General features: G+C 33.5%; 1 protein-coding gene across 3 annotated transcripts in view; it reads left to right on the top strand.

Moving 5' to 3' along the window:
* Positions 1-15330, top strand: part of LOC115445393 — a 42942-nt gene that overhangs the window by 8056 nt on the left and 19556 nt on the right. For all 3 annotated transcript variants that reach the window (XR_005112646.1, XM_037440576.1, XM_037440575.1), the window contains exon 2: positions 9699-9822. Coding sequence is in view for 2 of the 3 variants with exons in the window: in XM_037440576.1 (XP_037296473.1) it covers positions 9699-9822 (124 nt within the window). In the remaining variant the exon portion in view is untranslated. The remainder of the gene's footprint in view (positions 1-9698; positions 9823-15330) is intronic.

The following is a 15330-nucleotide window of genomic DNA, read 5'->3' as shown; positions in this document are numbered from 1 at the left end:
ATTGATCTGCAGGAAAACAAGTCCATGAACTAAGTAAGTCCTCGTATAGTGGAGTTTGTTTTTCTGTGCGTGTGGAGTCGTCATTAATCTTGTAGCACATTGTAACAAAGGCTGATAAATAAACAGTGATGTCGAGTAGCGTAGAAACCGGCGCAAGAGTATGCCGGATGCGCCTGCTCACATGGGCTCCAGACGGACGAAGCAAAACGAAACGCGCGTTCTTTATCGTTCCCACAGAAATGTTGCTGAGGGGACTGAGTGAAGGTTGCGAATGCGAATCTAACAAAAACCATGTTAAAACATTCGTATAAAAACTAGGCGATGTTACACGTATTGCAATTTGCAGCATTGAAGTGTATTATTTATTAAGTTTTTCGATGCGATATTTCGTTTCGCATGACATGTGGCAGGTGTTACTTGTAGACTCGTATAGCTGAACCCAACTGGACAACATTTTATACACCACTTTACTCAGTATTATGACAGCCGTTCTCCTGTAGGAACTGTAAGACGTTTAGTTGTTAATAGCGCTACTTATTAAAAATCATGGTATGTATTTTGTTCTTAATATTTGATCAATCAATACATTTTTACGATACATTTATAATAATACTATTTACGTCAGCTATAATTTGAATATCTATACAGTGTTCATGATAGTCTTAACGCGAGTTGCTAAACAAAACATATTATGAAACATAGATGTTAACCCAATTCTTTCATTTAAAATATAATACAACAATTAAAACTTGAATATAGTTTTACAATAGTATTACAAATTTAAATAGCTTATACTCTATGCATAAAAGTATATTTTATCAGCTCTACGGGATGGTTGTTGAGATGGGCCCATAAAGGCAGAGCTAGCTTAACCACTGCTGGTGCGAGAAAACTTTATTAGGAGACTATCCATAGTTTTTGAAGACATTAAGATAGGCATTCGCATATTTTGGAAAAAAGTTTTAAAAATAAATTTCACTTTTTGTACTCATGGTATAAGTAGCTTTGTATCCATATAAAATTTGTGACAAACATAATAATCGTTATTTATGTATTTTTTTGGTTCTGGATAGGTTTCTGATCGTTTTTGTAGAGTAATTGACCTTGCATATAACGTAACGAGCCCCATTTCTTACAAAATGTATCGAGAAAGTTTTTTTTTTGCGATTTCTGACGTTAAAAGTACTCAAACTTCCAATGGTTACTTTTGAGTCTTTTGGTATGTAAATAAAAAAATAGTATCGATTGGAATAATTTTTTTTTTGCATAAATTGTCCACACATTTGCTTGCTGACAGTACATTTTTTTTCAAAACTTGTGCAGATTTTAATTTCTTAAAAATTATGGATAATCTTTTAAGCCATTTTGCTTGTAGTTACAGCGGTTAAGTCAGCTGCTCCTACTGCTCTATTTCAAAAATCCACTCTGTATATTATGTTTTTGAAATTGCGCACGGCTCATGCGTGTGGCAAGAGCCCGCGTGAAAAGTTTGTGCGGTTAAAAGTCCCGCAATATATTTAACCGAGTTAAAAAGTATCCAGCATTCGTCCCTTCTACGTGAGATAGAGATATTTCAGCTCACACAATGTGTTGCCCGACTTGGGAATTAAATTCAGGACCCGCAAGACTACTGTCCATATACGCTTACCTGGCGACATTAGATCAAGGACAAAAATCTTAGTGGCTATTTGATACTTGATTATTCAACCAATCACGCGCGCATTTCCTTAGATTACGTCTCTCTAATAATTATGTGCCATATTAAAACGTAATTTCAAGAAATATTGTTGCTAAATGTTAGAGTTGTCAAACTCACGTTTTTATTTCATAATACATATTGGTTAATTTCAATATATGACAATTCTGACGCAATTTAGTAATTTTGCAACAATACTAATTAATATTGTTCATTTACATATATTCTACTAACCTATTCGTTTTTTAACTACATAATATGATAGTTTCTGAGGACGTTGGAATGTTTGGATATCTACTCTTCAATAACGAATAAACAGAGGATTGAATGCGGCACATAGATAGACCAAGTCATGCGTGACCGTGATTTAGCCTAGTTTTTATTGTCACTGTGATTTCGATAGTAAACTTTCACACGGGTGGTTCTGCGGGCGAAGGCTAGTTAATATTAATAACTATCAATGATATCTACCTATGCATTATACAATGTTCGCAAATGGTCGAAGGTAACACGTAGTTTGCGTGCCGGTGCCACACAGCCTCGGCCGTTCACCTGTTTCTAATTCCAAGTAGAACCGTTTGCCAGCAATATTTAAGAGAAAAGACAGATTTAAAAAAAATCGAATTCATATAGTATACTTTTGAGATGGTTATTGTCTATGTAGTGTACTTACAAAATAGTTATTTTTTAATAAAATAACAAAAACAACAAATCGTAAACACATGTCAGTAACTTTTAAGAGATAGGCAAAAAGACAATTGGTCGAACCACATGATGATTCACCATTTCCCGAATTTATTTTCGTCCTATGATGAGCTTATGCAGCGTAACTCGTAATTTTCTTAGAGCGGGAAACTTGCACCAATAAACTGCCTGACTTGGGGTGAGATGAAGGACTGTGCGCACTATTAGGATAATGATTCGAGTACAACTACCGGTTTTAAACTTTTTTCCATTATACGAGTATCCCAAAACGTTTGCTAATTATAATAATATTACGGGTATTATACAATTTACCTTTATGTTTATTAATATAATTATTATTTTTGTTGTCGTCATCATTAATGGCTATTGAGTTCATAAAAGACCTCATCCTGCATAAAATGTATATAGCTTACTCTTTGAATATCAAGATCGGAGAAGCGGTGACCGACAAAATATTCATAACGCATAATATTTAGATATTTGGATTACAATATGTCCCAATAATAAAACATTCTTTTCTGAAATCAAAGATAATTCAATTTTGTAAATTGTTGTTCAAAGTTAAGTCTCTCTCTAGTGAATTATCATAGCGACTACAAAGTTGACAAACATCTGTAGTGCCGACGTTTTTGCTACAAATAGCGCAACTTCTTTACTGCGTGCCGGGTTAAGAGTGTCCTTTATTGAGCGACCCCGACCCATATCAACCTCGCTCCCCTCACATGAATAAATAAAGGCTCAATTTGTGGCTCACGCGTTTAACCGACATACATCGATAAACATTTCTGGTATAAAATGAGCTTTACTTTATCGTACCCTTGTTCATTTCGGATAGAAAATTGAATTATTTACTATCTTTTGAGAGCTCATGAAAAATGGTGATCTTTTCTGCAATCTGTTATGTAATACCAATAGTCGTGAATAGTGTTTGTACAGATTTGTTTGTAACTGTTTGAAGATATTACACAAAATATTGTTTTATTATTTCATTTTGTTGTACACGGATGAAATATACAGGGTTATTTTGTAGAATGTTAACAACCTTAAAGGACTGTATTACTAATATTATATACAACATCTTATCTTTTATGCCTTTTCACAAAACATAACACATCTATTTGCAAGTTTTTTTTGTATTTAATATATTTTTAAATCTGTGTTTTGTAGTAAGTACAGCTAGCAGCAGACCTTTAGATACGAATTAGGTACCCAAATAATTCCATACTCCTAAGAAAACCATAAACATATACACAACGAAGGTATTCAAAAAGTAGTTAGCATTCTATAAATCAAAATCATTCGTTTGTCAAATACTTCTAAAAAAAATTATGTTCACAATTGCTTGATCCACTGAAGTAATCAAATGTAACCCAGTGTTGAACATATTATTATCAATCCTATTGATATTTGCATCCGATTCGTTTGTCTGCAAAACACTGGAACTTAACAGGTTGAAGCAGATATTTCACGACTTCGATTCGTATCCAGTGCGGTCAGTGAGATTGTCCAATAATGTTATTTATAATTTAAATTTGCGATGAAGTAAACATCTATTACGTATTTTGTTTTAATGAGAGTATAATATTAATACACAATATCCCAACTAGCCCATAGGAATTCACTAATACCTATTAATATATAAGTCCATGAATTATTATTTGTTTTTTCCTCTAAAGGCTAAAATAATATTATGTAACTTCGTAAAATATTCTCTGTAGTTTAAAGTACTTAAGGCGATACCTCAAGGTCCATTTTCATACATTTTGTTTCGGCTTTAATCTGGGTAACTAAACAAGTATTGGCAAGTAAAGAATTTAAATTCACGTCTAGTTAGTGATTAGTTCTCGCAGTTGAAAGAAAAACGTAAAAATAATTAATAATCATGGATATTTCGGCCTTTAAAATTTAATATGACGAAATTTTAAAGGCAGAAATATCCATGATTATTACTTAATTATTTTTACATTTTTCTTTCAACTGCGAGAACTAATCACTAACTAGACGTGAATTTAAATTCTTTACTTGCCAATACTTGTTTAGTTACCCAGATTAAAGCCGAAACAAAATGTATGAAAATGGACCTTGAGGTATCGCCTTAAATAAGCGCAAGCTGTGTGATTTAAACATTCAATGAGTCATTCAGGGAAACCCTTTCGTGACTCAAATTGTTATCGGATGGCAAGCATCGCCACTCACCCCTTTGATATGGCTGATATTGTCTTCAATAGCTTTAAATTATTTTTTAACCGCAATTCCGTAGGTGAATTTGAGTGTGGTGTGGTACGTAAAGCAATCGAACGTGTATAATACATTTTTAGTGACTCTTGGAAGTCGAAGTATATATATTTTGCATGGTACTATCGTTAGTAATAATAAATTAACAAATAAATTAATTTAACATAAATTTTATATGCATGTTTTTTTTGAGAATATGTATGTAAAAATATACAAAAAAACCTTTAAAATAAAGATAATTAATAAAACTTCTTTTGGCTAATGGGATTTTACTTTTTTCTGTTTTGCAATTAATTTGACTCAAAAAATTAACTACCTTTGCATAATAAGCTTCAGTGTCAATCTTATTATAAATACAACCAAAACTATGTATTAGTCATTAGATACACAAGAAATGCGCGCAATGACGCATAGATGTTGGGGCGTTGGGGAAAAATATGTCCAAGGACAACTTACGTCGTCCGAATAGTATGCCTCCATGCAAGACCACAAAGTATAACACGATTCATGAGGAATACATTACTCTTAGAAAAACTAATGTTTGATGAAACACCTAATAAATAAAAATAGGAATTGATCCCAAATAGTAAATTGATGTTGGGTTATGATAGATGATGATAACTATTGAGTGTATTCCGCACTCTCACAAAGCCCAAACTCCAAACTAACTATTAACATATTGCCAACAGTCCTCCCTTGGGTATTTATCCTGTGTAAATTATTGCACGCATGACAACGTCAAAATTAGCTGACATGGGCCAAACTACGGGGAAAGTATAATAGAACTGGCTTGTTCATAATATAACTATATTGAACACTGCATTGAGTTGTAAATATTACTTATTTTATTACCATTGATTCGGAAACATAACTTAGAGTGTGACCTTTGTACTTGGTCGGTATATGCTTGTGACGCATAGAATTTCCTTGAAGTTGTAAAACAGGTTCTTGGTCTCAAAATTTTGATAATACCGCAACATCACAAGTACCTATTAATTATATTATGTAACATCAAAAAACTTGCTTTATTAGAAAATGTACAAAGTTTAAATACTTGATGTCATGATCACGTGCGTACTGACGCGCGAATGTTTTTACCATAGATTTGTTTTTTCGTTTCACGGTTAACAATCTTATTGGCGTCAATTGCTCTACTTGGAAATGGGTAATTATTGATAGGCCACCGAACGGTAGACGTTAGCTACTAGTAGATAGGCGGGGATGGGTACATTTGTACTCAACAATTCGACATTGCTTCTGAGAACAGAAAACACATTACTGTCGCTCATTTTATAATTTTATTACTTTTACTTATTGTGAGAAAAATCGAAGTAACAAAACTACTTTATGTTTCAAAGTATTCAATTTAATACTTCATTCATCCTAGGATTGTATTACTTAGTTTTAGGTTTTGTCAAGTTATTACGGACAATACAGATGCATATTGTAATTTCTTCTTGGCATACAAGCTAGCGTGTAAAACACACGCAAACAGCAAATTGATATTGATTCGTGTTTTGTGATTTTTACAAGCTTTTTTTTATCTTCAAATTTTTGTTTGTATGATGATGATTTGTTAATACCAGTTAGAGAGTTTACATTATTTGTAAACTTGTTCTAGATATTATATATTTAATTGGACTTGATGTTCTGAAATACCTGCCGTAATATTTTATCCTATCCTATACATTATTTACACCTTCCTCAAAAAAAAAAAAAATATTACCATTATTATTTTATGGTTGTAAAATATTTGTAATTTTCTAATTAAAAAGTACTTATCAGTAGAATCGACACAAGAGACTGAAAAAAAAGCATAGAGCACGATTAGTGCTGGTTAAAATACCCAGGCTAAATAATTTCTCAATAGAACAAATTGTGTTATGTATGGCAGTCCACGTTGGCTGCATGCCAGAATATTTCATCCAGTGCCGTGCCCGACGACCTCAAAGGAAATGGGATCAATCAACATATTATTGATAAATAGTTGCAACTCAGTCAACTAATGTGTTTTCACCTCATTCGTACAATTTTGTTTCTTGTTATGAATAATAATAGTTACGACATAAATTAATTATATGTTTTTTAGAATACTATGACTTTTCATAAATCGTTTGAGAGGGGCAGAGTCGTGGCAGACAGCAAAAAGTTAGTTCCCAGAACTTTGTCATTTGTCTAGACAGGATTTGTGGTCTATATTGTGAAATATTGCTAGAATCGAAATTTTGCTACATAATCAATTTAGACAATAATGTGAATTTTATTCTGTATTTAAAGTAATTATAAGTTTGGCCGAGTCAAACGCTATACATATATTTATGAATGGACTGAGCAGACCTGGGTTGCAGCACTGTTTCATAAAACACTGCTGTGAAGGATGGCTTACTGTTTGAATTCGCATGATAGATGGGGTTTTAAATCCCCCCTGCCCTTCTCTTATATCAAAAGCCGACAGCGCACCCATATTTCTTCAATTGGAAGTGATTATGGACGATGATCACAGGCGAGAAATTTCTCTAATTATAGGGACACAAGGCTAACAGCTCATAAATTCCTAAAGTGGCTCCGTAAGTTATGAATTATTTTATCCGGAGTTGGGCAGTGAACGAACGGTTTTTCTGCTCAGTATCAACCCGGAATCCGGAACTTGCGCCGCGTATGGCTCGTATAGCGCTAGGTTCGCCACCTATACTAAATCATGGTCCGGAAACGGAGTATACCTATATACAGCGAATAGTGGGTGCATTAATTGCGCCTTAGCCTGCCTAGTGTGTACGTATCGTCAGAAAAATCTTCATAGGTCACGTAATAATTTATTGTATACGATTCTCTATGATAAAGGTATCATTTTGTAACCCCGATAGTATAGACTATAGAGTATAGTCATAGGTAGGGTACAAGTACCGTGCGCTTCGTTCAAGCATAGAGTGAGTCATATCTACAACGCAGTCTTGGCGTGTGACGTGAGTTGTTTACGTCTCTTCCGGAACAAACAGTTTAATGAAAGTGTTATATTATCATAATAAAAGAGTAAATATATGTTTACATCAAAAATATTGAATTTTGCTCGACTCTTGAATGCAGTAACTCCATGTTATAAATCTGCTTATCATTCTGAGGTTGTTATAATAATATGAATTAGACTGAAGCTGCGTTGTCGCTGATTAAACCATTATTTTAATATTTAAATAATTGTCATGATTTCAAACGGGGTCCGTAATAAATTGGTAATAAGTATTTATAATCTAATTGAATAAATAAATGAGAAACAAAACGGTAAGAATTGAGTTTGATTTTGTACAAGATAACCGCCACAAGGTGTGAAAGGGCTTGCGTGTAAGGTATTTATTTTAGGCAGCTGTCTATGTACGCTGCACACACTCCCCCAAACTTGCACGCTATTGTAAAAAGCGAATTTCCCTACGCACCACCCGACCGCGAATCCCCTGTGTAGTGGTCAAAGCTGTAGACTCTGGGGCATAAATAAAAAGCGGTAAACAAAAATCTTTTTTGCGGTCGCGGTTTACCTTTACTGAGTGTACCAGACCGTGAACAATCGCCATGAATTATGATGTGGAGCATTTATGAAAGAGGCTGTTTGTAAACGAATCGAGGCATTATAACCCTGCCTTAGTTTGTATGTAGTGCTGTCATCGTAAACGGATTGTGTTATTAACCCCTGACATACAAGGGCAGTTAGACGTTTGATTGATCTTTTGCTGTTTATACGTATGTTTGCTTGTGGCGTAGTAGCTTTTAAAATAAGTCGACCAATTAAAATACGTTTTTATTAAATGTAATTGAATCAAGACAGAAAACAAAGTCTATCCCATTCCAGTGCAGAGTTGGAGTAAAACACTTTTTAAGCTTGTTGCAAAATAGATTGAGTTATTCTTTTTTACAACCGAGCGCTGGCTTGACGTCCACACATCTGGGGATCAAGTTTCGCTCAAATTATGCCAGAAAATCCATAACAACGTTATGTTCGAACCGGAACTCTAATGCAAAATCTCTATAAACAATAATACTCACTACCTTTGGACCAAAAAGATGGAATCTCAATTGCGCTAACACCAATAATGGCGATAAAAAAATTGCCATTTTGCAATTCTCACATATAAAAAAAATTGTACTGTGTCAGTATAAAAATAATTTCCCGATGTAAATAACAAATTTCACTGTGTTTTTTTTTCGGGATTCAAATGGTTTATATTACATTAATTTGAGATTTGGTTCACCTGTGTGTACCATTTCCTCTGAATTCATTAAGCGGTTAATGCGACAACTTATAACAAATTACAGTGATAACCGGTTATATCGACATTGAAGGGGCCATCTGATCTGGTCGCTGGTCGATAGTCGTTATAAGTAATGCAAATATTTTTATATCAAAATACACATTTAATTATGTGTATGGACTGTTTTGCAAACATGATGGAAATTAAATCGAATACAAAAAAAATATCTTAAACAAATTTATGCACCCTCATCAGTCATTAAAAACATATGATAAAGAGCAGAAAAATGGAAAATTGATTGGGAAATAATAAATAATTCCTTCTTATGTCATTGTGTCTTCTAACACAATAAGGATCCAAATAATATTTTGGCTAGTGAAAAAATATAACGTTTGGTTGTTAGAGTCGATAAATTCTGATGATATTGGTTGCTTTAAGCGTTATGTCGCTTCATCCAGTGTCGTTATAAGTGATGTGTTTACATAGGTGTTTATATATTAATAACCTTGATATTATATATAGTAATCATTGCGGATGACAGATAATGTAGATATTCACAAAAACTTAATCTAGTTGAGGCTACATCTTTTGGTTAGTAAATTGTTAATTTGTTTTGACGATAAAAAAACTTCGAGGTGTTTTGACAGATATAATATAAAGCTTTGGCTAGGACCTCGCCATTTGATCGTTAGACCCTATACGTCGTTATAAAAGAAGTCGAGGCACTATTCAGTGCTTAGTCCATACACATTATAGTAGGAACGGTGGAGGCAAGTCGTATCCTTGAAGAAAAACTGTATGTTAACTGTTTTCTTTTGTTTCAGTCCGAGCGGCACAGCATTGAGTACTCTATCACAGCTGCGAGAATATCTTCAGACGGCTGGCACTTGTAAATGTGGGTTGCCTTGTCCGTTGAGACCGGAGACTACATTCAGTTTCGATCCAAAGGTAAAAATCAACGTACAGCTATTATTTAGCCGTCAATCGACACCTTAATACGTGTATCGTGAGTCGTTGCGGTTTTGTGGTTGGAATTTTTAACAATTATCGTTGTTAATTAGATTGAGGAAAATTTATTTAATGACGTAGCTACTGATTCTACAACATTGCTGAAACTAATTGATGTTTAGCAATCTGGTAGTAGTAAGGTACCGTTTAAAGGTATATGTTTAAATTATTGGGTATAGATTCTAACAATACTAAATTTACGTTAACCGTTAGTTCACCGTCACCAAAGCAGCGGAAATGAATGATTGTAACACTGCGCCACTGCGGTTTCACACGTTTGTCATAGCACTTATTAACTACATATTTTTATGTTTCAACCCATCTTTTTAATCAAACTTCGTCGTGACATATGCTACATGGAATAAATATAATACTGCAAGAAAAAGCAGTTCCTGCCTTGAATTAAAATTCACTCGTATTAAGGTCACTAGTCGTTCACCTATAATATTTTAATGTTTTGAATATTGAATATTTTATAATGCATCGAATAAAATTTACTGCATAGAATTCAAAATACTTGTATAGTTTTCGGGTTTCCTCGAATTATATCTTTTAGAATAAACGTGAAATATTTCTTTGATATAGTGCGAATTGCGAGCAAATCTTGACGATACTTATACATTAAAATATATAACATAAATAATTATTATAATTGACTTCTTTATGAATCCTCTATTACTCTAACCTTTTAAATAAGAAGTGTATGGTGTAAGCTAAAGCTATGATGCGATGCACCTCCGTGTTTTAGTTTAAGATATTATTTGCAATTCTAACGTTTCTACTGGTTTTAGATTCAAAGCACATTTCACTTTCGCTGTGGCATGATAAAAGTCAAGTTTATAGGTAAGCTCTAGCATTTGTACGACAGACAAGTTAATTCTGTCAGAGCTTGCTGTGACTTCCACTTCGCCTTTGGTAGCACTTGAAATGTACAAATTGCACCGCGTCGTGTGGAGGGAGGGGGAGGTCGGTGCACTCGCCTTCTGTAGACTGTACCACACTCAGTCTCATCGATTCCTCTTTGTTTGGAACATTCGTCTTGAGTTGCATTCCGTAAAACCTCAATTTCGCAATCGTGAAGGATAGTTAATAACCTTAATCTTGTCCTTTATACTACTTACTTTTGATGAATGCGGTGTCAGTTCAAATTAATTATGACCGTCAAACAGAAAAAGTATAGTAATTATTTTGAAACTTAATAACTTGTCTGGAAAATTATCGTAATTGCTTTGATGAGAGATTCATTGTAGCCGACGGATTGTCGTTTATATAACTTTGGTCACTATTTTTAATTTTAAAAATAAAATAGTAACGAGATAATTACATTGTTTTACAAAACATGCAATCTTTTGTACATACTAGGTAGCTATGATGATGAGTCAAGCATTCACTGATTCACCATCGGCCGACCAGCCCGAACCGATAAGGATAGACATTGAAATAAATGCCTAGACGGTAGATAAATTGTACTGCGATTACCGAATTTATATAAAAGTTGTCTTTAACGTTTACAAATGCAGATAAACAATTAAGTCAACGGACCCAATTTCCCAAATCTCGTTATATATTGCAGATAACAAAGTACAAGACTTAAATGTGAAATGTGCAATTATGATGCCAATATACTGAGACACAATAGTACTTTTATCGTCACCTACAAGTATAAAAATGTGAACTTCCTCCTTTGTTCATTTTTTTAATGGATATGATAAATACATTTAATATTCTTAGAAATAAACAGTAGTATATTGATGATGTTTGTCGTGACGGTTATAACTGTCGTCGTGAGCCGTGAAGTAGACGCTAAACCCCTGGTGCTCTGCACTCGGCTGCGATACCATCTCGACTACAGTTTCACCCGTAGCCAAGACGTTTATAGGCCATTATTTTGCTATTTACGACATTTATGATTTCAGACATACATTCGATTGGAATTCTTTACATTTCGCACATTTGTTACTTGTTTTTTTTATATAATTAAAACTATAAAATATAATTAAAACTGGTGTGGAGTATTGACTCTACTGTGGTGTAGTAGTGAGTATTTGAATGGCTTTGTTAATGTGTGTGATATATTATGTACTTAATCATTATAATTTTTAAATCTTAACTGAAAATTTCTTTGGATTCAGCTGACAAATCAACGCTATAATCAAAGATGAAGCGGAAAATAATCTTCGGATTATTTTATTTTTGGTAAATCTTATTTTTCTCTTAAAAATATAAGTGAACCGTTTTTCATAAGTTATAAATAATGTGTTTTGTTGTGATGTTGCAAACTATAGTAACAAAAAAAAAATCTGTATTCGTTATTGTAAATAAAAATATATACATATAATTAAGTAAATTTATGTAGTACTTAATTCATTCTTGTATTATTTAGTGTTTTGTAGTTTCTCGTTCAGTTCTCACTACACAAGAAACTTATGGTATTTGTTATTTAATCTTTCTCAGCGAACAAAGGAACAAGTCGTTTCCGCGTGGCAACCGCTTCAAGTGACATTTAACGATCGATGGAGGTCATGATCCCGTGTTCAATGTTGTTCTCTACGGATTTCAATCATAACTTTCGTGCTATTAATACAATTTTAATATTTTGTAGGTATTATACGCATACGTTTTTATACGCTATAATGTACGAATTTGTACGCTAGTTAGTGTTTGTTTTTGAAAACAGAATATACAAATTTATACATGCATAGCAAATGTTTTGTTATATCGTAAGGCCCCAACTACAATTTAATAAATGTTGAGTCGGTTTCTAATCGCTATTAACTTTCTCAAAGTGCGAGGTGAAAGTAGCGATCGCAGAGGGCAATACGTAGGTATAACGTAACACTCCCGCTTGATACAAACTGCTCAACGTTTGTAAAGACTAGCTTAAACTGCTACACTATGCCGCGTCGGTGCGTTTTGTAGAGTCTTTTTGTCTGGTTATATTTTGTATTAAAACCAAAATAAAAAATGTCTTTTGATAAAAGTAATTTACAGGAAATAAAAGCGAATCAGAAATTATAAAAATAACGCAACCGGTGCAAGAACTTAAATTTAGCTTATTGTCATAGTATCTGAACAGAAAAATAAACTACATAATATTATATGACGTAAAAAAAACAGGGATCGTGGTGATAAGAATTTCGAAAATAGTAATAACACGAAAATGTTACTAATGTTAAGATTGCAGACAGAACAAGAAAAAATAAACTGTTATACGAGTGGAAATAGTGCCGCTCTAGACACAAGTTGGCTGGTTCCGACTGCCCTGCAGAAACATAAAGTCCGTATTCTAAGATTGTTTGCGTTCTTGTCCGCTTTAAATTGCAGTGGACAATTCGTCAAAGTCGACAGAGGGCCAATTATAGCGCATAGAGTTTACCTTTCTTATATTATATTAAGACAGTCATTATCTCGTCGAAGTGTTGATGTATTATTAAAGCCTCAGCTTAATCCTTCCAGGCTAAAATGTTTTTTTAGAAATAAATAAAAATGCACATTTGTTACAAAGATTTGGGACTTTATGTGGGTATAGCAAAAGTTTTTAACAACAGAATGACTAACTTCCAGTTATTCGAACTGTGAACTATAAATAATTCACAAGAAGCATTGTGGTCCACGTCGTTACACATTTTCGTAGATTGTGTCATATGTTGTTAGTAAAAATGTCGATTTAGTGAATCATGCTACCAAGTACAAACAAACACTTTTACTCACGGGTTGAAATTTGCTTTAGAAATACGTTCATTAGCACTTGTTAAATTAAATTAAATTTGTATTTGTTGAGATTTAGACAGTTACACACATAACAAAGACTATAATATGCTTTTATTTATTTGTAATAAGGTACACCAACAGCACTCCAGATTACATCAATCAATATTATAAAAGCAATAGGGTACAGCATCTGATAAGAGTGCTACTAATAGGTGAACACAGCATTTACCACTAATAACATATTGAATTAAAATCTAAAACTTTGGCATTTACACTTTAAACATTATGTAGTGCATAATATGTTCTGCAATATACTTTATTTTTTTTCCAATAACCAAATGTATAAACGCGAGATGCGTTATCAATCATGTAATGTCGCGTGTCGTCAGGGCACGAATACTTTTTTGCGTAGGCCATCAAATTACTGAACATTCGGTTTCCGTAATGTTGCAAGTTGCAACTTTTATTTGTTTCTGATTAATAGAATGCCCGCCACGATACTACCATTTACAAAGTTGAAAGCTATCGTAGAATGAATAATAATGTAACTTTATAGGTATATAAAAAAATCTTTATTATTGTATTATTGTTGATAAGTTTCTTCTAAATTGGCGTTATTCCATTATGCTGTATTTCCGGTAATGCCTTATCCAAGTAGGACATTCATCTGTTGGGTTATTTGACTTTTTACGCGTCATCTCCATTAATTAAGTATTATGAAATAAGACACGGCATATTATAAACAACTGCGTATTATTATTGGTAATATAATTTCAATTACCTACCTATAGTACATTCAACCCTGCGCATTATCTATATACCTGCAGGGGTAGCAGACGGTCGCGTCCGTGGCGAGACGCCCACTGTTTCTCAACTGTATGTCTTTCCCGTGATGTGAGACGTGAATCTATCGCCTCATCGAGCACAAGTCCCGTCTCAAGAATTCATTACGCCCTTTCTTATTTTATTATTATTATCCAATTCATTTATTGTATATTTTTCTGTTTGGAATAATTAAATCAGTAAATAACAATAATTAATATGTATGTGGTATTAATCTACCTAATGACACGAGTTACTTCCACACCATAAATCTTTAAATGTGATTTTCCTTCATGTTTGTTTTGTTACGTTAGGTTATGTTTACGTCAATTGTAGGGAACAACTGACTCTAACATCCCCCTACATTTTGTATCGAGGTCAGGGCCATCGATTTTCTGCGCAGCCAGTTGAAAAAATTCCGTCGTTCCAAATACAGTGTGTGCTGCTGAATTTACACACATTACATTATTAATTCTGTTGTGGATTAGAGTTGCCTATAATTGGTATATTGATTCATTTGATATTTGAAAACGCCATCAATGTAGCTACATATTCTGATTTGATCTTTGTTGTAAAGAGTTGTTATTCATTTATTGCCAAATGCGTCGAAAATATAAGCAAGTGTCAGTGAATGTCTGTGATATTACATCTGTATACCTTTTATGTATAAGAAGTATGTCATAAAATAAATGTGGTACATTTTATTGAGTGGTTATTACATTGAGTTATCGCTGCTCTAGTAGAATGCCAACCAAATGGGAATCTAAGCTAATATTTAAACTAGTACTTATATGTGTTATCTAAACTGTGGTAAAATGAAATGAATATAATTCAGTCACAAAACGTATTTATTAATTAGGGCGCAGTCATTAGTTGGCACGACATGTCCCGTATGGAACGTGTCTGTCGCGCGCC

The sequence above is a fragment of the Manduca sexta genome, chromosome 20 (assembly GCF_014839805.1).
Source record: "Manduca sexta isolate Smith_Timp_Sample1 chromosome 20, JHU_Msex_v1.0, whole genome shotgun sequence".
NCBI classification, from domain to species: Eukaryota; Metazoa; Arthropoda; class Insecta; order Lepidoptera; family Sphingidae; genus Manduca; species Manduca sexta.
The sequence above is the reverse complement of the archived record's forward strand: the minus strand, read 5'-3'. Positions and strand labels throughout refer to the sequence as shown.